General features: G+C 42.0%; 1 protein-coding gene across 7 annotated transcripts in view; it reads left to right on the top strand.

The window, feature by feature from the left end:
- The first annotated feature begins 221 nt into the window (after positions 1 to 221).
- Positions 222 to 22,256, top strand: part of KIAA1210 (KIAA1210 ortholog) — a 45,615-nt gene continuing 23,580 nt past the window's right edge. For 2 of the 7 annotated variants that reach the window (XM_075162314.1, XM_075162320.1), the window contains exons 1-3: positions 222 to 422; positions 15,978 to 16,054; positions 20,982 to 21,150. In XM_075162314.1, coding sequence (XP_075018415.1) covers positions 361 to 422; positions 15,978 to 16,054; positions 20,982 to 21,150 — 308 coding nt within the window. In that variant the 5' untranslated portion in view covers positions 222 to 360. Of the gene's footprint in view, positions 423 to 10,141; positions 10,315 to 10,772; positions 10,860 to 15,977; positions 16,055 to 20,981; positions 21,151 to 22,256 lie in introns of those variants that run through there. The other 5 variants (XM_075162316.1, XM_075162319.1, XM_075162318.1 and 2 more) reach the window with 5 other exon arrangements.

Below are 22,256 nucleotides of genomic sequence, written 5' to 3'. Positions count from 1 at the left end.
AATAACAGTTAATCTCCTCAGGGCTTCTTCACATCCTAATTACAACCAAACCTCTCATTAGTCCCACAGGGAGACAGAATCAAATGCCATATGGTATTTTACACTTAGGATGCTGTGCTTACCAAGAGCTGGAAGGAGACAGGAAAAGGGGGAGTTAACAATTCATAACCATTTATGGAACAGGCACAGCCCTCCTTGGACCCAGTTCAGCAGAGTCTGAGGGCCTCAGATCAGGAACTTTATCTGGCTAGTAATTGCATCGGCATGCTGGCTTTCTTGTGTGCGTGTGTGGGCATTTGGTGAGCAGGATACAAAGCTGCAGAATCTTTGTGCTGGCATCCACACATAAGGATGAATTAAATGCACACACGCCTCCTGGGAAGGACCATGGCTGGATTCTACGGTTGCCTGAAAAGTAAAAAGTAAGTGCCATGCTGAGCCCTCCCCTCCACCTTTCCAAAGTGAGCCGAGTCTAGTGGGTACTTTGGAATTCTGTCTTTGTTGTATTTCAGCAGCAGCACTGAACAAAATTCTTATGCCTTGAGAAGTACCATTCTGAGTACAAAAGTGCAAAAAATCAATCCTGTTGATTTTCACCAAATTAGTGAAAATTGGTCATGTTTTTTTCCTTCAGACATATAAACATGAAATATTGAAAAAGGAATTAAGAACCTTTTCCTGTCTAATTATAGCAAGAGGAAAAATGTCCTCTTCCTTATTGATTAGCTATATTGTTTATATATTAATACATAAAAATGAGAAATACAGAAATGCACATTGGCTTTTAAAAAATGTTCAGTTAGAAATCTGGCAGTAAATGCTCTTTGAGAACTTGATGTGCTCAGTTTTTGTATGAGCAGCCTGAGGTTTGTTTCTGTAATCACTCCCTGTTGAGAGATTTGGTTGTATGTAAAATAAATACTTTTTATTGCTTCACTGACATATTCTGTTGGAACAGACTATAAAGGGATAAGAGAATGGGACAATGCATGTTAGTATTTGTGCTTTAAATCACCATGAAGATACATTCTGTTTTTCCTTTGACATTCTCCCTGCTAAGGAATGGAACAAAATTTTCTGCTGCAAAAACTGAGCAGTGGTTTTTGATAATGTTTTGCATTAGCAGACTGTAGAGGGCTCTATTCTTGCATACAATATGGGATTACAGAAAGTGAAAATGCACAGTGAAAGGCAAGCAGAGTTGTATCTTGAGGCTTAAGATGTGAATGCTGATAGTTAAATGTCTGGGTAAGTCCTGGTTAGCAGAAGGGAAAATAATAGTTCAAAAGTGAAGCTGGCAATTCACTCCCTCTCCTTTTCCCTTTCCTAAAGGTTGTACCCCTCATAGCAACAGTTTGTCTCACATTACTCTGGTGGAAATGTGCATTTTCAAAGGCACACAATTCCTATTGGATTTCAGTTAGCATTTCCATCTCATATTGACTCTTTTCCTCCTTTGAAATTTGTAACAGTGTCTATGAGAGGCAATTAGTATTTGGAAAGTGGATAAAGGAGGAGGATGCGATCAGAACTAGCAAAAGGGCTGAGTGAGTCCTGATGAAGGTAGGAGGATTGGCACTTGAATTGACAAAAAAAAGTCAGTTTACATTTTTTGATTTATGCTAAGTTGTTTTTCCCCCAAATCCTCCAGCATCTAATGCAGTTAAAACAAACCTGGAAGTCTGAGAGAGGCTATAAAGGCTGGGCAGATGAAGCTTCTTTCATGTGGCATACGATCTCTTCTTTCCTGGTGGATCTCCACCTGATCTATGAGGAATAGGGTTTTTTTTTTCAACAAATTTTTTTTTCTTGTTACTCTTCAGTTATGTCTCTACACTTGAGATATATACGGATTATATTCCGCAACCTGTTATTTCAGCCCTGTGATGTGTTCCCAAATGGATTAATGCAACTATTTATACTTTGCAGTCTTTACAAATTTTATATGCTGTTTTGGCCATGATTATTGGCAGTTAAAATGAGTCTAAGACACCAGTTGCAGTAACAGTGATGTTTTTAGCCTGTGTTTTGGATGAAATTTGTTGGGAGTTTGACGTGAAGTGTTTGTCTTTCTGGACAAATGGGTCATTGGAACAGCTTCCCCAAATCCTCATGTGGTCATTCAGCCTGTAGGAGTTGATCTGCTTTCTGAATGAAAGCTATTTTGGAATGAAATTACTTTTATGTTTTAAACAATTGGCTTGGGTACCAGTAGGGATTTAGCCAAAGCGACATAGAGTTCAGTGCAGGCCATGAAACCTGCCACTGACACTGGGGAAGGGGTCCATCCAGGGCTTTGAGCTGCTGGGTCCAGCTAAAGCACCTGGGCTGTTTTAAAAGCTGCTTTGGGTAGCGCTCTCCTGTGCTGCTGTCACATTTGCCTTCACTCCTCCACATTTTGCAAGGGGAAGCAAAGGCTCTGCCTTGGTACGCTGCGATAATATATGGCTGAATCTGATCTTTCTGCAGAGTGTCCTGTCCCTGTGCTTTGTTAATGCTCTTTTATGAGATGTCACATTAAAAAAAAAAAAGCCCAAAGCCTAATCCAGGTAATTCTTCATCACAGCCCCAATCTTGGCTGCTATTCCACTGAAATAAAAGTTGTACATTGCTTTCATATTTCTCTTTAACCAGCACCTGCAACCTGAATAATCTTAAATTATTCTTCCAGTAAGTTTGTAGCTCATCATCCTTGTTGCAAAGTTTCCTGTGCTTGTCAGAAAAAAATATTAGATCTGGACAGATATGATGAAGTTTTCTAAAGCCTGTGGAGGAGTCTTTTCATATGTCTTTCAGTTTCTGGTACTAGCCAAATACATAGTTATGAGCTGAAAATGTGGTTGCTTGAATAGTAAGGTTCACTAATGGTCAACGCAAACTGCCAGTTTCCAAAGACAAATACAGTGTGTTAGAAGCTATATAAAATATTTGGCTGAAGGCTTTGCATGCCAGCTCAGAACTGGTTTCTATAATAGACTATAAGGAAATGTGTTTAACTGGTCTGTACTTAATGTGGTCACTCAGGATTTCATGGTGCCTTTCACAAGCAATCCCAGAATTATGGACATATTTCAATTTGAATGTCTTCTGCTATGTCAAGCTCTGCACTCCCAGTGGGATATTGTATTCTTTTCTTATAGCCCAAAATCGTCAAAAAATGCTGATGTGCACTCTTATCCTACAAACAAGTTCAGCATTTGGGTAAAGCAAGTTGATCAAAGGATGCATCAGTATAATTTTCAATATATTTTTAGATTGTTTGAGATGAAAGTCATTGCAAATGTAAAACGATGTTATGACCATGAAATCGAGTAAAATGAATTTTCTGGATTAGGTGCTGTTGCTCTGTTGCTGTGGCTTGTATTGTTGCCTGTTCAGATGAGCGTCAGGAAAAGAATTTGGTGTTTACTGGGATTATTGCAAAGATGGTACAGTGCTCTCCACCTGATGGATAACCAACTAAGCTGAGATCTCTGTTCACTGCCTCCCACACCCTTGCTCCAAGCCCTCTTGTTGGAGAGGCTCATAGGGGACAGTGGAAGGAGTGCCAGAAGTCCCTTCATCCTTGGTGCATAATACACTTTTTACAGCTTTTATGTCTGCGTGGGGCCCTTAGAGCCTCTGGTTCCCCATCCGCAGCAAGCAACTGCTGTTTTAGCTTGGACACTAGCAAGTGAATTGGAAGTGGTTTAAATCTCCACCAACTGCTACTGAAGTAGCAACTTGGCACTGTGGGGAACGGGGTAGTGTAAAACTGTTGGCTCTTCTCTGTCAGCAGCTCATTCGCCTCCTGTGGCCTCTCTCACTTTTTGGAGGCACGTAATCGCCGTGGGGTCTAAGTAGCTGTGTTTACTGACTGTCCGCAGTACACGACGCTTTGCTCTTTGGCACAATTTTAGGCATGGAGTCCAGGACTCACAGGCTGTTTAAAGTGAGACACCGAGTTCCCTGGCTATCCCTGCCCGTGGCGTGCCCCAGCATACCTGGGCTCAGCTCGGCTCAGCAGCGGTCTGTAGGCTCAGTGGGGCTGGCAGCTGTCAGGAGGACGTGCGGCTTTGGAGTCAGCGTGTGCTGCCTGGGAGCTGTGACAGAGCTAGTGCCGCGGTCCCGTGGTGATCTGGGGGGTCTGTCTGTGTGGCTGGTGAATTCTGGTGAGGTGAAATGCTTCCCATGAACACTTTGATATCTTGAAATATGTTTGTTTACCTGTCTTTATTGCATACCACTTTAACGCAGGTTTTCCCAACAAGGGCAAGAACCACTCAGTAAGTTTTTCAGTGTTTTTTTTGAGATGAAAACATCTGAGGATGAAAGGTGGTTCCTGCCCAGCAAAGCAAGTTCACCAGTGCAGAAACAATCGCTGGATCCGCACAGGGGTGACAATATCGGATTTCGAGAAATGGCTTTTGGAGGGTGCAAGAGGCGAAGTATTGAACAGGAGAAGGGATGTGCTTTTTTGGAATGTGGAGAGCTCTCCCAGCTGGGCCTAAGTCAGAGAGGGTGAGCTGAGGTGAAAGGACTCCCCGGGCATCGTGAGTTTCTCAGGGGAATCTTTCAATACACAACCTATGAGCATGTTCCTGTACATGGCAATTATACAGAGTATTTGGACATTTGTGAGCATTTTGTCTTCAGCCCACAGGGATCGTTCAGTGCTATGCCTGGTATTAAATGTGTGCAGGCTTAAGTCCTGTTTTCACTCAAGAATAGTAGAGAGGGTGAACAAAAGCAGTCAGGAGGTGGCAGAGCCATGGCACTGCAGACAGTTGAGCACAGTTAGTACAATGGTGCTGTATTATTAACAAAATGATCAACTATTTCTCTTTGTTGATTCATTCCATTTGACTCATCTCTGTGCAAGAAGTTCAGTTCTGGCTTAATACACCAGTGAGTCACTCCACGTCTCCCATTCCTCCTCGTTTTGTTCGTGCTTCTCTCTGGATGGTGTTTGTTTTAGCAGCCACAGTGATGCAGTGCATTTGCTGGCTGTAGGCAGAGGAATTCCAAGCAGGCATGCCCGTTTGTTTGGTTTCAGCAGAGCAGCCCTTTCCCTATCACCAAGGTGCTGAGTATTTGACAGATGTGTACCTCTAATGCTGCCTGACCTACTTGTCTTGCACTGGAGCAGAAGCTTCTTGGTTTGGGAGAATCTACTGAGTGTTTCTCACTCTCCTGCACCATTTGGCTGTCAGGTTTTTTGTCTACATTATTTTGCCAGACTGAGCCAAGAAAACATCTTATAGTTTTGCCTTGTGTTCTCTTCTTATACAGAAACTGCTGCTGCTCAATGTGTCTAGCTTTGTACCCTTACAGCCAACTGGAAAGATTGATTTGTCATTTCCTCCTTGTACAGAGGTCTAGAAAGTTTAATAGCTGTGATGTGAAGGCCTAGAATTGGCTTTAGAAGCTGAAATCTGGCTATAGATACGTGGGAGGAAAATGTAGTAGGTGCAAGCTGTACTTCCAGTAGATAACCTACCTGAGCTGGCTTAGGGCAGCTAGAGCTGATTGCCAGCCAAACTTGGGAAAATCTGAGATAAGTCTGTCTGTGGGGAAACAGGAAAAAAACCCCAAGGTAGTTCCAACGTTGATTTCCCCCCTCCCCCAAATTTCTCCGAAGGGTTGCTGCTGTAAGAAAACAGTTGAGCACAAGGTGCTCTACTCTACCGTGATCCAAGCTTATAGTTCTGTGTTAAATCTGTTGTAGTTTCAAGGTTGGTAAAACTATTATGGATCAAGGAGTTTCAAGCAGTATTTTGAATATAGCAAATACTAACTGCAGACTTTTTGATTTTTTTTTTTGTGTCTTGTTGTTATATTATTCATAATTATTTGTATCAAGATAGCAGGTGGCCCTCCAAGGCTCCATTGTGGGAATCACTGTTTAAACAACAAAAAGAAGTTGGTTAGCTAATATCCTGTCTGATTTTGCTTGCAGATGCTGAGCTGTCACTGTTCATCACTGCGTTAAGTCAGGGTTGTGCTAATAGCTCAACATTTCCAACACGATATACATGAAAAAGCTGAGACCTGGGCCACACACATCATTATTCATCTTTTAACTGTATCATTGTACCGGTCTGTGCTGCTGCATTCATATAGGTGTACAGGTACCAAGGTATTCTGTGGCCTGTTGTATCCTGTCACCATGCTATAGCACATTGGTATCTTTGTGACTGTTAGAGGGGATTGTAGCACTCTCAGTCAGAGCAGGGTAACTTGGCTGTGCAGACAAGGCTGCCTGATTTTGCTTTTTAACCATCCAGCCAGAGCTAAGGCGGCGTTCCAGCTTCAAATTTTTGTGGTGGTTGTTTCTTTTGGCCTCTGAGTTTCAAGGATCTGGTGCTAATCAGTGAACTAAATGTTTGACTTTAATTCATGATGAATTCGTTTATGCTTATTCATTCTCAGAAATATGTAACTGTGTGCTTTTGCCAGGGCTTGTAAGTATCACACATCTAACAACGCAGTTCTGATCCACACAGTAGTTCGGATGCAAATGGGATGTATTTGAATGCTCTAGCTCAGAATTACGATGCAGACATCATGTTAATCATCAAGCTATCTGTGTACATGGGATCTAACAGAGGTGCAGAGGAATTGTTTGCTGGTTCACTCTAGCAGTCAAACTGCTTTCCATCATCTCAGTTTAGTGAAAAGAATGTTCCAGAAGTTGAAATTTCATTGCTTTCCTCCAAAAAATGCAAATTGTCTTATTGCTTCTTTTCTTGCAGCCTTGGCCTGTGAAGACCTTACAGAATGTCTGTCCCCATCTGATTCCCCCCACCCCTCTTGTCTACTTGTCAGTACCCAACCTTGCAGTCCTTGTGGCCTTTGGTGTCACCCTCCTGGGTTTTTCTACTGTCATGTACCCTTTGTGCTCCCTGATGCTACCATACCACCTTCTTCAAAACACAGTTGAATACAGCTTTTTATTCTCTTGGTGCAAAACAGCATTAGCTCAGATAATCTTATTTTAGATGATCCTATTTTAGAGAGGTATTTGTGTCTGGAATCCCGGAGAAGTAGGATCCCTTTTTAGTGGTTGCTAAAGAGAAACATCAGTAAGTGCCCTTGGGACAGAAATGGCTCAGGGACTGCTTTAAGCACATGCATGATCTCCCTTGGCTCTAACAATTCTCCATGTGCTTCAAGACCCAGTGTACTTCAGAAGCTGCCTAAGTTGAGACTCCAGAGAGAGCAGCCAGGAGAGAAGAACAGGGACAGCAGCAGGTTTCCTTTAGAGCAAAAGAAGGGAGACTCTCAAACTCCACACACAGCTCCAGAAGAGCTCCTTCTGCAAGCGTGGAAGCCGCCCCAGGCCTTCCTTGATCAGCAGCCAAAATGGGGTCTGAATTCCAGAAATACCCACAGGCAGTGGGAACTCAGGGGGTTTAGCGAGCCAGACCCAGTAAGTTTCAACATAGGAGGGAGCTGGCCTTGTTTTTATTTTTGAGCGTGTACAGTCAGTAGATGTTGCCTCAACTAGGTTTTGGGACTTCACATGAAGAGAGATTTCCTGAGCTTCCTGCCAAAGGCAGCCTCTGAGACCACAAAGCCTGCATTTTATTTGCTCTCTTATAGCCAAAAGATGGCTGACTGTTTTTATGACAGTTTGATCTTCAGAGTGAAAATTTGTAACACAGTTCGCCCTGGAAATTTCTGTTAGCCTCTCCTTTTTTTTCAGTACACTTTGAATTCTTGGGCATTAAATATCTATATTATCTCCTCTTGGAAGAAATGTGTCCTGGGAAGTTTGATCTATCTGAAGATTTTTTTTATTTTTTCCCATCCTTAAGCTGCCATTTAACCCACAAACTGAGGGATAAGTGACTGTTTTGGAAAAACTTTAAAAAAAAGAAAGCTTTAGATATAGCCTAAAGTCCCATGTTTCAGTTCTGGCGTTCAGTTCACTATTGTTTCAGCCTCATTTCCCCTGCAATATTCAGACAGCTTAATTTGGTAAAAATGTCTCCAGACTCTTTCTTTCAGGCCCAGGATGTAATGATTCTTCACATTTTGTGAGAATAAGATCTTGGAAATCAGTGTGAGACTCAAATACAGAGGCATGGCAGATATGCAGGCTACTTTTGAGAAATTTTATGGGTTTTGTTATTTATCTTTTGTGTAGTGGTAGCACTTGATAGCTGTGTCAATTGGTACGATTCCAGCATGCTGGTCTCCCATAGCGGAGGTAGTGCTTAGCTCCTCCACAAGGCTCGTTAAGCTTTCCAGGCGTTCAGTGTGACCATCTCGATTCCACAGGTAAAGAAACTCAAGGCTGAGGGATAAATAAGTCGGCTACTGTTAGCAATCCAGTAATTTGCCCTGTTATCCAGTGATGGCCAGGAAAATCGGCCAATTCTCCCAAGTCCCAGCCCAGTAATCTCCGTCTGCTAGGATATGTTTAAAAGATCTCTGTCTCAAAGATTTTACTGTCTAAACTAATAATTGTCACCTTCAGAGTTTGCAGATATTGGCGATATCAATGGAGTTTTCTCAGACATGCATTTTTTCAAGCCCCTGTAGAGCATGTTGAAGCCAGCTGACGGTAAACTCCTTTCCTTGGCTACCTTTTGCTGATGTCCGCGAAGCAGCCCATGGACTCCCAGGGTTCTGCACACCACAGGTCAGATATCAGTCATCTAACTTTATGCTGGGAGGCCACAGGTGGAACAAAATTAATTAGGAGTTTGGCAAGGGGATAAAAAGCACACACACAAGCTAGAAAACAGTGGCCAAATATGCCCACCACCCAGGTCTGAGATGGAAGATTACGTATATTTGTTGAATTTGCCACATGAAGAGGCAGAGACAGTAAGCTTTACTTTTATTCCCATATTTGACTCTCTGACATCTTGACTCTGTTGGTATGAGGCATGTCTGCTCTTTAGTGATAGTGGTTGACATTTCCTGTTGCTTTGCTCTTGAAACTGTTTCCAAAGGCAGTAATGCTTACTGGGTGTAGCTCCCTAACTGGCAAAGGCAGCCTTTGGTTACATCCTTGTTGATCTTGTAAATGCACGTTCCCCCTCCTTCCCAACTATTCCAAATGTATCTATGTCAAGTAGATCTGAGAGTGTCTCCTACTGCTGGCAATGTACTAGCTCCTTAGCATGGTTGCTGAATGACTCTGCTGCTTCTTTTACTTCTTTTTAGGAAGAGTGGAAGAAGATCCTCGTTCCAGCTGTTTCCTGAAATTTCCCCAGTGTGGTAGTGTAAAGAAAAAGAATTACTACATGGGAAAAGCTCTGACTTATTCCTATGCTAATGCCAAATGGTGCAATTCAACTGGGTCATTTAATGTACATTCCTTTAAAATGGAGGCAGTCTGGGCCCAAAATATTGGCTGAGATCTTGCGTGTGCTTAGATCATGACTATGTTAGTGCCAATCTTGATTTGAACAAAATTCTGTTTCTCCTGGTTGGTGCAGACCAGAAAATGCACTGGAAAAACTATATGATAAATTATTATCAGTGACGAGCTATTCAGAAACATTTTACTTAGCTTTTGGCAAACATGTAGATACTTGCTCTATTGTCTGAGCAGATACAAACTTGCAGTGGAGATCTTTGCACTGACAGCAACTACACAAGGTCATGCTAATAAGCACTGCAGAGTAATGAGGTGTTTGAGGGCAGCTTGAAGTGGCATGTCCAAAACAGGTTAATCTGTCTGGCATGGGTGCCAAGTGTTGCAAAGCTATAGTAGCTTGGACTTCAGTTTGGCCTCTTGAGCTGAGTACAAACTAACAGCTGTTCTGTTTACTGGTACCTGCCTCAGGTTTAAGGTAACACAGGTCTATGTATGCATGCTGCAGTCATGTCCCCATGTGCAGGGAGACCGTTCTGCAGTGATTTAGCAAATGGCATGACTGCTGAGAGGGAGTGTGTCTGTGGAGACGGGGCAGGATGCAGGGGACAGGGGCATTTACTCTCTCAGTTCTGGACTGGTAGCAGAGTGCATTTCCACTGTTTTCTGTAGTAGCTCATGAATGTTTTTGTCTCATTTGCCCTTCCCCCTTCTTATCCTTTTGGCTTCTCACACAATTACAGACTGAGCCTGTGTGACTGTATGAAAGGCATTTCCTCCTCTTACTTTTTTTTTAAGTCGGCTTCAGCCCACCAGCTGCTTTCCATTAGTGTTACACACACACTCACTAGGAGGGCAGCACATAATGCTTCAGGCACTGCTGAATAGCAGAAATCCTTCAGAATCACTGTCAGACAGAGGCTTCTCAAAGCAGATTGTAGGTAAAAAGAGTTCAGCACATTGGGACCTGTCTTCTGGCAAGCCTTCTTGGAGAAGCCAAGGTGTGGGAACAGAGGGCGGTGAGGGGGTGTTGTCTGAATGCGAAGTGTGAAAGCTGTGAATAGATCTCTTGATGTGAATGGTTGTTTGCTCTGGATATCTCGTCAAGGGTAGGAGCTGAATGTTGTCTGTTGCTATGGGGAATTATGACTCCAGACTTGATCCTGGGGGAGAGTATTTTATTGATATTAAATATTATCTAGTTGCTTATTCAGACTTCCTGAGGGCTACTATTGCTGTATTATTTGTGATTCTTGGAAAAGGACCTTAAACTTTCTTAAACTCTCTCTTCTTCTGTGAAAATTACAAGAGATACAGTATATTCATTATATACATTAACTTGGTAAATTCCTCCCCTCGCTGTTATAAGCGGAGGCAGTAGGAAGAGTCCTAATGTAAACTGCTGTTTGTGCTTTTCTCTTATGCCTACTTAAAACGGTCACGGTCTGGCAAGGGACGTACCAGCTGGGGGCTGGCAAATAAACCTGGGAATTTCATCCTAGAAACACTACACGCTAGAAGAGTACAACGGGATCAGCTGTGCAAGGTCAGATCCCAGTTCCTGCTGTCATGTTGGGTCGTACCCTGTTTCAGCAAAGTTGTTTGTGGGATCCCACACTATTCAGCGTGTTCCCTGAATGTGGACCTTGAAGTGCAGTTCGCTCAGCTCATTGCATGGAGGGCAAAGGGAGCTTTGTTTGTTGAGTTTCTGATATGCTCAAGGGATGTGAAAATTGAATAGAAATCTTGCTGGCTCTGCTATTGCTTTATGATTGACTCTGAAAATCCTGTTCTGTGGAGTTGCAGAGGGTAAACTTTACTTCATTTACTGTCATTGGATTAACGCGTTCATTGATAGTTAGCTTGTAGGGTTCCCAGAGAGGAAAGCAATCAACCACATTTTGTCAACACAAAGTCCTCTAATATGCTTTAATAAGACAGAGTAAAAATTTAACCTGTCAGTCACCTTTTGCTGCAGAATGTAATCTGAATACTAAACCATCCTGCATTCTGTGTTTTTTTGAAACTTGGTGCTCAAGAGAAATAGAGGGGTTTTCTCTGAGGTCCTGCAGTAGCTTGAAGTGTGTGCTGGGGGGAGGCTGGCTGCAGGGTGGTGGCCTGGAGGACCAGATGAGGGGCATGCATTTCCCTATGCTGATCCATCTTGCGGTGCAAAGTGTGTGTCCTGAAATCTGGAGCATAAGCTTGATTTCAAATAATTTTTGTAGCGTGAAGGAAATTAGTCTTTAAAAGCTCCACGCAAAAATTTCACCTCTTTCTCTTGGCTGCTTGCCACTGTCTGTCTTCTATAGGCTATGAAGATGCTAACTGAATGCAGTGCCTCGTATTCTTGAGTCTTTATTTCCTCAAGCATTTATTTGTTAGGAAAGAGGCTGTTCAGGGTTCAGCATCTCTTTTGATCTCTCTGTCATAAGGCCTTCTGGAATGCTTATACAGAAGCATGGGACTGAAGCTGAAGAAACACTAAAGGTGGGGTAGGAGCTTGCTTGCTGTGCAGTCTCCAAGTCTTCTGCTCCGCTGGAGGGACAGCAAGGAGGCTGTGTCCCTTTTCTGAGGCTGAGCAGAAAGCGTTTCTGTTTGTCTTGGGCCTTTGTTAAATGCAGGAAACTTGAGTCCTGTACAATGTTAACTTCCCAGGAGTCCTTAAATACACAAACCAAGCAGTGAAAGGGAATTGTCTTTTCTTCTCTTAGCATTCCGCTCCCCCCCGTGATGTACATATTCAGTAATGTACTCAGCTGGGAAAAGGGAATGGTCAGAATACCAGCCTCAGACTTCATTTCTTTTGCCCTATCACTGCCCTCCCATAGAGCACTCCAAATATCTGTCCAGTTGCCCCAGTTTGTAAAAGGGAGACAAGGATATTTCTTCTGTTCCCAGAGATTCCTTTTTTCTCTTAAGACTCATTAGTTCCTTTAATGAGTTGAAGAGCTCCAAGTGAATGCAACACAGTAGGATTATTAATGGAAGTTTTGTATGGGATAGCAGGGTGCCTAGATCTAAACCATCAAACCAGGTGAGGGTAGTGATGATTGCTAACTAGGTCCCATTGCCTGCTTTGAAAGTAAAGCAAGCCCTGCAACTTTGTAGGAGTTTTATTGCTTTAAAATACACCCTGGCAATGCAAATAGGGTCTAGTAATGTCAGTTTTATTGTTGTGATTGCATCTGTATAGGAAGCCACTTCACTGTTTGCAAATAATTCGTTAATTCACAGGTGTAATAATCCAGCCCATCGCCCCATGCAAGGAGAGGTGAACACTGTGTAATCAATCCTTGCTGCTCTCAGTAAGCTTTCAGTCTTTCCCATGGCCTTACACAGGAATTGCTGCAGTGGACTTACTGGGCAGTGCCAGGCCTGGCTTTTAAGGTGTCTAGCAAAGACTCAGCGTCTTGTATGTATTGTACCTCTGCAGCAGGAGGCCTGTGCGTATGCAGGGATTGCAAATGCTGTTTGAGAGAGGATTAAGAACGTGATTAGAAAGTTGTAGACTGGGGAAACGTGCCCACTGTTCCACTTCTAGTGGGAAGCAAACAGTATCTGGGACTTGACAACTCTGCTCTACCTTGGCCAGCCATAGCTATCAATTTGTTGCTGCTCTGCCTTGGCTGCTCCCCCACGAAGGAGGCAGTCTCCTTCATCCCTCTGAGAGCTCCTTCTCCCAGCTGTCTAGCATCTCCTAGCCTGAAGAGTATCAGAAATACTGCTCCAAAAGGCCATTTATTTAACCTGATATTTTTATCACTAAAAATCAATACACATACAGTATTTGTTTAAAACTTTGTCTCTAATGGCGTAATGCTCTGGGAAAGCTCACAGGGTGCACATGGTTAGTACAGCTGATTGAACTGAATGTGCATGGTATTGATACATCCGGACATTGCGTCTGTCAGCTGTCATTAAGGCCTGGAAGTGGTGAATGTCTGAAGGTTCGATCCATTAATGCCTGTGCACTCACATGTATTTGTATTGATGGGGTTTTGTCCTCTTTTTCTCTGTTACATTGATCCCCAGGCTAGGGTTTGTTGCTCAGAACATTTGCTAACTGTTCTCTGTAAAGTACAACTCACTGTCACCAGAATTTGAAGGCTAAATGTCATCTAATTGCTAACTTTCTTTCAGGTATGGCATCGAGCTTTTAATGATGGAACATACACTTTGCTGGAAATGATGGAAAATACACTTTTTTCCTTGTTATTTAAATACTTGCTAACTTAAAGCTTGGAAAAATCTGTGATGGTTTCCCTCACCTCAAGTCATGGTTCAGTTCACTGGAAAAAGATGATACTGTGATGAGGTATACAAAGGCACCAAACCATTATGTCCTAAATGGGGCACATTTGCAAACAACCCATGCACCCTTGCAATTGACACTTGACCTCCGCAGGCCCTACAGAACTCAGCTATAAAATCGAAATAATGCAGGAGCTGATGAAGAGACTGCCTCGGAGCTGAGCTGCTTTGCAATTGTAGTTCTACTTGTATAAAAGATATACAAATTGGAAATAAATGCTTACAGTTGTAATAAACACAGCAGTCAAAATATCTCCAAAGGCTGGAAGGATTCTGAGTGAGCAGCTGAGATGATTGAGTAATTTAAATAAATGAAGAGCTGGTGAAAACAAAGCTGGATCTGAAAGCAGCATTTTCTCTTTGATTTTGTTGAAGGTGGATAAAGCAGAAGTTAGAGGTCTAAATGAGCCAAATGTCAGGCCCACTCACATTCTGTGAAAATAAGACTGGGGACTTGCCAGTTTGTCCTTGTAAATTTATTGAGTGCTTTCATGATGTTTTATTTCAAATGCATTTCCCTTTCCCTCAAGAAAAATCTAACATAATCAACATGCATGGTGTATAAAGCTGAGGGGGAAAATTGGAACTGAATTTCTTTTTAATACAGAGAAAGAGTCTATGAGGAAGTCTGCTGGTGACCACTTTAATCGAAATATGCAGGAAATGCAGACATTTTCATAGATAATTGATGAGGCATGGGGAAAAAAGGGCGAAGAGTTGAATGGCTATGATAATCCAAAAAGTCTTATTTTTTGTTGCTTCTCAATATTGTCTAACAATTGCTTCAAAAACATCCTCAGTGCATCCTATTTAGAAAAGGTATCATTAAGTCCTGGTCACTGCAATGACTTTTTTGCTGGTTTTAGCAAGTTGAGATGAGATTGGTTGGAACTACAATGTATTAATGCACTCTTGTGTTCACTGCTCACAGATGATCTGTTAGACTGCAGTTTTTTTGTTTTATATCTCCTCTGTTTCTACCTACAGTTCAGCAGCATGGCAGTTGGCATATCTGTGTGGCCAGTACAGGGAAAGCTTACTCCGCGGTCTGTTTTTTCGCAGGAGCCCTGCCTATTTTACCTCCATGATCTGCTCCCTTTTTTTTTTTTTTTTGACAGTCGCATCGCCTTTGCCTCTGATTTTGTGCACTTTATCTTTTAAGGTTATCTGAGAATGTGGGCTCATCGGAAAGTCCAGTGCTTTTCGGCATGTCAGATTATAGAATGTGTGGGTGATACAGAAGAAATAGAATAGTTTAGTGATTGGCCAAATTAGTATAAAATCATAATCTTGCTTGCTGTTGAGATACTTTACTTGGCAGTATTGTTATACCACTTTGAGGTGGAGAATTGTTGGATGAGGTCTATGCAGAAAAGGGAGCAGGGTTTGTTTCTGGTAGTTTAATTTGTTTGTAAAGATTTCTTACTCTTTAAGTCCTGACACAGCATATTGGAACTGTTAACTATGTAAACGTATCACCTAGATATCTTCCATAACAAAGGACAGCATTTATGAGCTGCCCTGCTAAACTGTCACATTTCCATTGTTGCTTGACATTTGTACTGTAACTCTTGTGGTCTGCTGCTTAATTCCTTTGTCTCTGACAGACACCCATTTAGGAGTCTTGGAAAATACAAAGTGGAGCCAGTTAACATTGAATGATCTTAAAACTAGGCTGAACTTTTGTTTTCATCGGGAAGGAAGATGATGCCATCAGCTAATTTGGTTGATCAATAGCCCTGCTTGCGATAAGGTTTCAAAGCTTGTGGCTAAAAGCTGATTGCACTGGATCCAAAATAAATTTGATCTATTGGTTTCCACAAATGTAGCATAGCCTAGGATGATGCTTCAGTGCTGATGCTTAACTAATTTTAATAATGCTGACAGACTAGCCTGGTGCCTGCTGGAGGACACTGTAATACATGAACTCTCGGCAGCAGAGCACTTACTTAAGATGTTTTTTACAGTAGCACGGAGCTGTCACTCTCTAGCAAAGAGCAATCATAAAAGTTCATTATTTTGAGACTGGGAAGCATTACAGTCTTCGCTGAGCAAGTTTAATGACATCTTTCATTGATGCAAACTTTGATCCTGGTTTCTGAAAGAGAGAGGTACTGGCAAGAAATTAGACTAGTTTGTTAGTTTGGGCTGGAGAAATAAGTGTTACTGAAAAATGAGGAAAATTTCTGTGGCTGAAGTGCAAAAAAGTGTGCAAGCCATGTTTGTGATCAGCATTTGGGTATGCAGTTTCAGAAAGGATCCAGCCATGTTTTTTCTGCATGCTGGGTAGGGCCATATTCTGCTGGGAAGGTGGACTAAAATTTAACTGATCCTTTAATCTCTATTTCAGTGACTATATCATGGCTACGGGGCTGACAGAGGTCACACAGTCACCTGAAACAGGAGACACAGTTGAAGAGTGCACAGGTAAGCAGATTTTCTCTGAATGTATAGCTGATTTGGAAGTCAAGATTTATTTTCGTCAGGTCGGGGAGTTTGTAGTGACTTTTTTGCAGTGTTGTTTTGTTTTTTGTAGTGTAAAAAAAAATCTGTGTGGTTTTGTCAGCTGGCAATATTAGGGGAAGGATCTTTTAATGTGCAGTACTGGAGGGTCGTAACCTGGTGGAGGATATTCTCTTCCGATTCTGGCTTGGATTTTCAAAAACAAGACATTAGAGCTTGAAGGGCTGATTGTTGTGCCTGCTTTGATGGATCTTACAGAGCTGGGAGCTGAGCCTATTAGCCAGCCTCTGTCTGTGGGAGCTGTATCAGTACCCCCAACTGCAGCCTCATTCTCTGCTTCTGGCCACAGACAACCATTTGTTACCTATTCTTTAATCTAGTGGCATGGGCTGATGCAAACAGCCATGAGGGAATGGAATAATAGGCAAGAAAGAAAAATATCTTACTTATGCCAAAGAGTCGTCTTAATTAAAGGAAGTCCCCCCTGGAAGTTGCCAGTGTTCAGACTATTCTTGAGGAGATAGGTGAATATAAAGAATAGCATCGTGGCTGAGGCTATTTCAGGAGAAGTGGCTGTCATATCACTTGATTTCTTTTTTTCTCTTCTTTGGCTAACGTCTCGCAATCGTCTTAAGTGTTTGTGTTTCAAAGGTATCTTGCTTTATCCTTTAGAAATAATACGTTCGCCACCATCAGAATATTGGTAAAAGAGGGAAGCAAATGGCAAAGTGACTGTTAGTTGAACTCTGCATGGCAGATAGATGGGGTGAAGAAAGTGTAATGATGGATGCTCAGCAGCGGCTGGTTTCTTAAATTTATAATCTGGTTTATCACATAGTCCAGTGCTATCCGTAGCACACCGGTGAACTTGTGTGAAACCCATGCATGCAAATTTTGTACTTGGGTTCACTAGAAGATTCAGAAAATGGATCAAATTCTGACCCAGATGACAGGGAAGGCAGGAGATGGTTTTAAGTGTTGGCTCTAAAACCACCAGGAATATTTCTATCTCTAACTGAACCAAAATTTAAAAAAGTTAAAGGCTGCTGTGCTATTGCTGAAGTATTCAAAAGACACTTGACTGGACCTGGATAAAGCCCTTTCAGGATCTTTTGTTTACTTCCCATGTAATGTAGGATTGCCTCACCTCTTCCTCTTCATAGCTTTAACTGGCTCGTGATGTAAAGGCTCTAGGAGGCTTAAATTCCCAGCCTTCACAGTCTAGTCAATTAGATTAATTTCTTGAGGTTTACCTTATTGTCTGACTAGTAGTAGAGGGCTTCCAGTGCATGCTGCTCCTTCTTGATGGCAGTAACCAGGTCACTGTCCAAAAACTGTCAGCACCCAATGTTAGCCTTACTGAATTCCATGATTTAATTGCCTTTCTGGCAATGTCAGGTATTTTTTATTAAGCTAGAATCATGGTATTTTCTGTGGGATTTTTTTATCATGTGTTTTTATTGGTGAAAGTATCTAGTCCTTGGATTTGCGGAAAAAAATGGAAAATGTGTCCTGAATGCCCCTTAGGAAGTCAGAGAGCATAGGAGATCCCAAAATTAACTGTTTAATTTAAATATGATAATTGAGCTCCCAAATCAGATGTTCTCTATGCTTTTTACAGTCTCAATTTGGCACTGGAAAAAGCATCTTTTTCTCTTCTATCTTGTTATAGGGAAGAACCATGCAAAGAGCAGAAAGACAAGCATTAATTCTCTCTGTGCACAGGAGAAACAATGAAATAGGCAGTACACAAACAGTAAAAAATATGCAATAAACAAACTTTACAGAGAAAGCAAAATGCTTACTCCTGCTCCTTTTCTGTTATAGTGGGCTAAATCATAGTTAGCATAAGCAACTGATTTTTGGGAAGGCTTTTGCTTTTCAGGGCAGTAGTCTTTAAATTGAATCTTTTATTTCTCATGCCATAAAATAGAAGATTGGTAACTGTAAGAATTCAAAAATCATGAGTCATTATTCATCAGTGGGTGAAGGGGAAATAGGCATAATTGTCTGAGCTTGGATTTTCTCTCCTTGCTTTGACTGGATTTTTGTTATGCAATGGATTTTTTCCATTTTAAGTAATAAGATCCTCTTGTATATTATTAGTTCAAGTATCATAGAGCACTTTACCAATTTAGTGATATGTTGGGCTACTTCACAGTGCATTGAAATGTAGGCACCTTTAAATTAAATGTGGCATCCTTTTAACAGTGTGTGAAACCAGCGCACAACTGTTCGCAGCAGGAAACGAATATGAACACCGTCTTTCTGAACCGTGTCTTTATTGCCAGATGCTCTCACATAGAGCAGTCCCACAGTTTTCATCTGCATGCAGCACTAAGTGTCTAGTAATGATTTTATCTTTTTTTGCGTGATACTATGGCAAGTGCCCATCTTCTGGAACTGCAGGGAAACTTACTGTTTTCTCATGCATCTGAAACAGCTGAAGGCATGCAGCTGAGCAGAGCACAGCTGAAGAGGAATTATTGCTGGAGGGGGTGTGCCCTGTACTTCAGTAATAAATTAGAGGCTAGAGAAGGCAGTGTCTGCATCAGAGGACTCTCTGTTGCACAATGATACCCGAGTGTTGTCCCGTGCCAGCTGAGGTTTACTCATTGGCAGTGTTTGCAAATCCTTTCCATGGGCTCCATTCTAAAGTTAGCACCACTTCTGATCTAAACAAGTATTTGGAGTAGTATCTCGGCAATGTTATCCTTTGTGGTAGGATTTATTTCTGTTTCTCTTAAATGTCCATAGGATCACTTCTTTTTTTGTTGTTACTGTGTTGTGGTTTTTTTTTTTTTTTAAACATTCCCCTGGTTCTCTTGAAATACCAGCATCTAATTAGGCTCATCAGTAATACTTGCACTAGAATAGAACTTGCTTTCTGTCAGCTGACCAGTGTACATGACAATGTCCTTGTTTTTCATTTAGACTGCCCTTAAGTTGCAGAGCGCTCTGCATGTAGCAAAGTCTGCCATTTTGTTCTTTGAGTCATTAGACTGTGTTAGCAGACATTGCTGAATTGATAATTTTGGGTCACTTTTTAATCTTTTGTTTTGCTCATCTAAAATAAACCAACTCAGTTTTGACAAGTTTCCTGGGAGAATACCATATACGTTGTCTGATGGCTGATGTGAATGGCAGTAATGGTAGGGAGGCATTTCTAAGGACTCTCTAAAGAACACTCAACACGCTTGTTTTATTTGAGAGGCACTATGGTCTTCTGGTTGTTGTGTGACCTGTCTTCTCTTACCAGTTCTTGCTATGGGCGCAGCATGAAACTCATTGAGCCCCGTGAGAGTCTTAACAAATCTAAAAGCCTTGGGGTCAGCTCTGTAGTCTGGGGCAGGCAATATAACCTGTATGTTTTCTGTGACTTTCTCATTCGCTTACTGCCTGATAAGCAGCAGTGGAAGATAAAAAGGTCTTCCACCGATAAACCCTCCGTAGGACCGCCACATCCCATTATTATTCAGATGAGTGGGACTCCATTGATAGTTTTGCTCTACACGGTTTGAAAGATAATTTAGTCTCAGTGACAGCCCGAGTCACTTGAAAAGCAATGTGCAGGTCTTCCCTGGCTGCTACTGCTCTGCAGAGAGGTAGCCGTTTCATCAGTCCATGCCGGACAGCATAGCAGCATCCTTGTATGTCCTGATGCAAGGTGCTGGCACTGGTCTTGAGAGCAGGGAGGAGACAGGGTGAGTAGATCCCAGTCTCATTGTTTATTTCTCAAAGTGGCTGCTGTCTGATGCAGCTGTGCGGTGGCACAGTTTCAGCCCAGATAAGGCCCGTTGGCAGAGATCCCTACACGTACAGGGCACACGTTGAGACAGAGCATCACCAACTAAATTGTTGCTGGGAGAAGACAATAATTGTGTTGAAATAATGCCTTGCTTATGAAGAATCCCCCAGCTGTGGGCATTTATTATGCCAACTGCTGTAAAGTATTAATTGAACAATGAATTTGGCTCAGATATGCAGTGATGTTATTGCTCTGCATATGTATTTAAGTCAATCACAGGGGTCTTAGTACAATAGTTTGGCCCAAACCACTCCAAACTAACCCCTCAATGTGAGGGTCAGTGACAAAATGCAGCACTTGTGTGCTGAAAGAAAATATAAATAAGCATGTTTAAGTATCTTAGGTTATTAAAAATGAAAGAAGTCAGAGATGTTTTGTATGGTTTATTTTGTTCTTTTTGTATTTCTTTTCATTTGGACAGTGGAAAATCTGAAATCAGATTAACAGGTTTCTAATTGTGTTCTTGGGCTGCTATGTTTGGAGGTTTCATGTCCTGCAGGGCAGTGTCTTAATTTAAGTTTGCTCCATTGTCCTTGGAGGAGTTGTTGATTTTTATTTTGGGGCAGTGGTTTAATGTGGAAACAGATATTTTGGTTTTAGAGTTTATAAATTCTTTTGCCAGTTTCAATCTTTTTCCCAAATATTGAATATCCTTCAGGTGTTGTCTCCTTACAGCACCGCGTAAAGAGAAGGAAGAACTAAACTGAGCTAAGTAAAAAACGACGAGAGTTAGACATTGACATCAATTTTTTTTATTGAAAATATATCAAATATGATTGGCATGATCACTCTTCAGTTGTAGGTAGATACATTCTCTATGTAAGGTGTATTTTTCATAAACTGGAACCTAAGTAGGCACCACTATTGTCAGCTTAATGCCAGTGTTGCTTTATAGGCAGCGAATGTAAGAACTGCAGCTTCACCTTTCACTGGACTCCAGCACTGAATTATTTACAAAGGAGCTGACTAAAACTGAATGGACTGCTCTAGCTTTGAGGCTTCCTCCAGAATTTAAGTGATAACATTCTCCAAGCTAAGCAACACCTCCAACTTCCATAAATTTTCATTTTTCTCATGTTGCAGGAAAGAAAAAATCCAAATTTCAGACTTTCAAGAACTTCTTTGCCAAGAAGAAAAGGAAAGAGCCTCCACCTCCCAGGGGGGAGAGTAATTTAAAACCTAGCCAGTCCAGCAGCGATGTCAGCATCTCTGTGCTCGACACTACTGCACTTCATTCACCGAAGGAGGCTGGGTAAGCTGGCGGGGAAGGAAAATAAATAAATAAAAGCGGACCTCTCACAGCAGTAGGATGAAAGCATGAGTTGGCCCCTTAGGAGCAACCTCTGTTCAAGTTTGTGCAAAACAAGCCCTAATGCTGATGAAGGAATTCCAGGAATTTCCTCTTTCTTTGCTAGTGCTTCAAAAGCCAGCCTGGAGAGGAGGGGGAGGGCAGCCAGGGGCAGGGGTGACCCAACCCCTTAGTCTAAAACTGCGGATAGCCCAGATTGTTTTGATTGGTTTTAGTGTTAGAAATCCGTCCTGGAAGGTCTGATCAGCAGCAACTTCACAAGAGGAGGATGATTGAGTAGCACTAGTACAGAGAATATGCGTGAAGTTAAGTTGCTATTTTTTAGCATAAATGATGCCCTCCGTCATGGCTGGGTTAAAGGGAAAGAAGTATTTTTGTATTATCAGTATGAGATTGCTGCTTTAACTTTCTTACATAGCCTTTTAAGTATAGATAATAACTGAAGGCCTCTAGTTTTGTGTCTGCTACCCCTGAAGGGCTGTGCATGTGAGTGAGGTTTGCAAGTCCTTCTCTGATCCCTGGAAGATGTTAGTTCAAAAACTTGTCCTTTTTTAGTTAGTGTAATACAAGCTACTAGCTTGCACTGCTAACGCTGCTTCACTGATAACCTTAGACCATCAAGCTACATGACATTTCCATTGCTCGTCTCTGACTGAATCTGGGGTGGGACAACCCTCTGAACATGGCTATGTCTCTCACCAGGGGAGTCATGGATCGGTATCTGGCAACCTATAATTCGGCTGTTTTCCAACTCTCTACCCTCCTCATACTGTTAGCTACTCAGCCAGGCCTGTCTTTGGATTACCCTAGGCCTCGGGTTTTGGAGCTGCAGACTAACAAAGTGTGACAAAACACCGGCCACATCCTATGGTTTGCAGTATTTTGTTGGAGGGGACATTGGACAGGTGTGGCACTGGCAGAGGGCATGAATAAGTGACTAGAGTGGGACATGCTGAAATCAGCATTGCTGCCAAATGCTTTGTATCATCAAATAAGGCATTTGGTGGAGCTGGACACTACGTTTCTTCTGGTGGAACAGCTTATAGATG

Source organism: Calonectris borealis, chromosome 13 (genome assembly GCF_964195595.1).
Source record: "Calonectris borealis chromosome 13, bCalBor7.hap1.2, whole genome shotgun sequence".
Lineage (NCBI taxonomy): Eukaryota > Metazoa > Chordata > Aves > Procellariiformes > Procellariidae > Calonectris > Calonectris borealis.
This window is presented reverse-complemented; position numbering and strand designations above follow the sequence as displayed.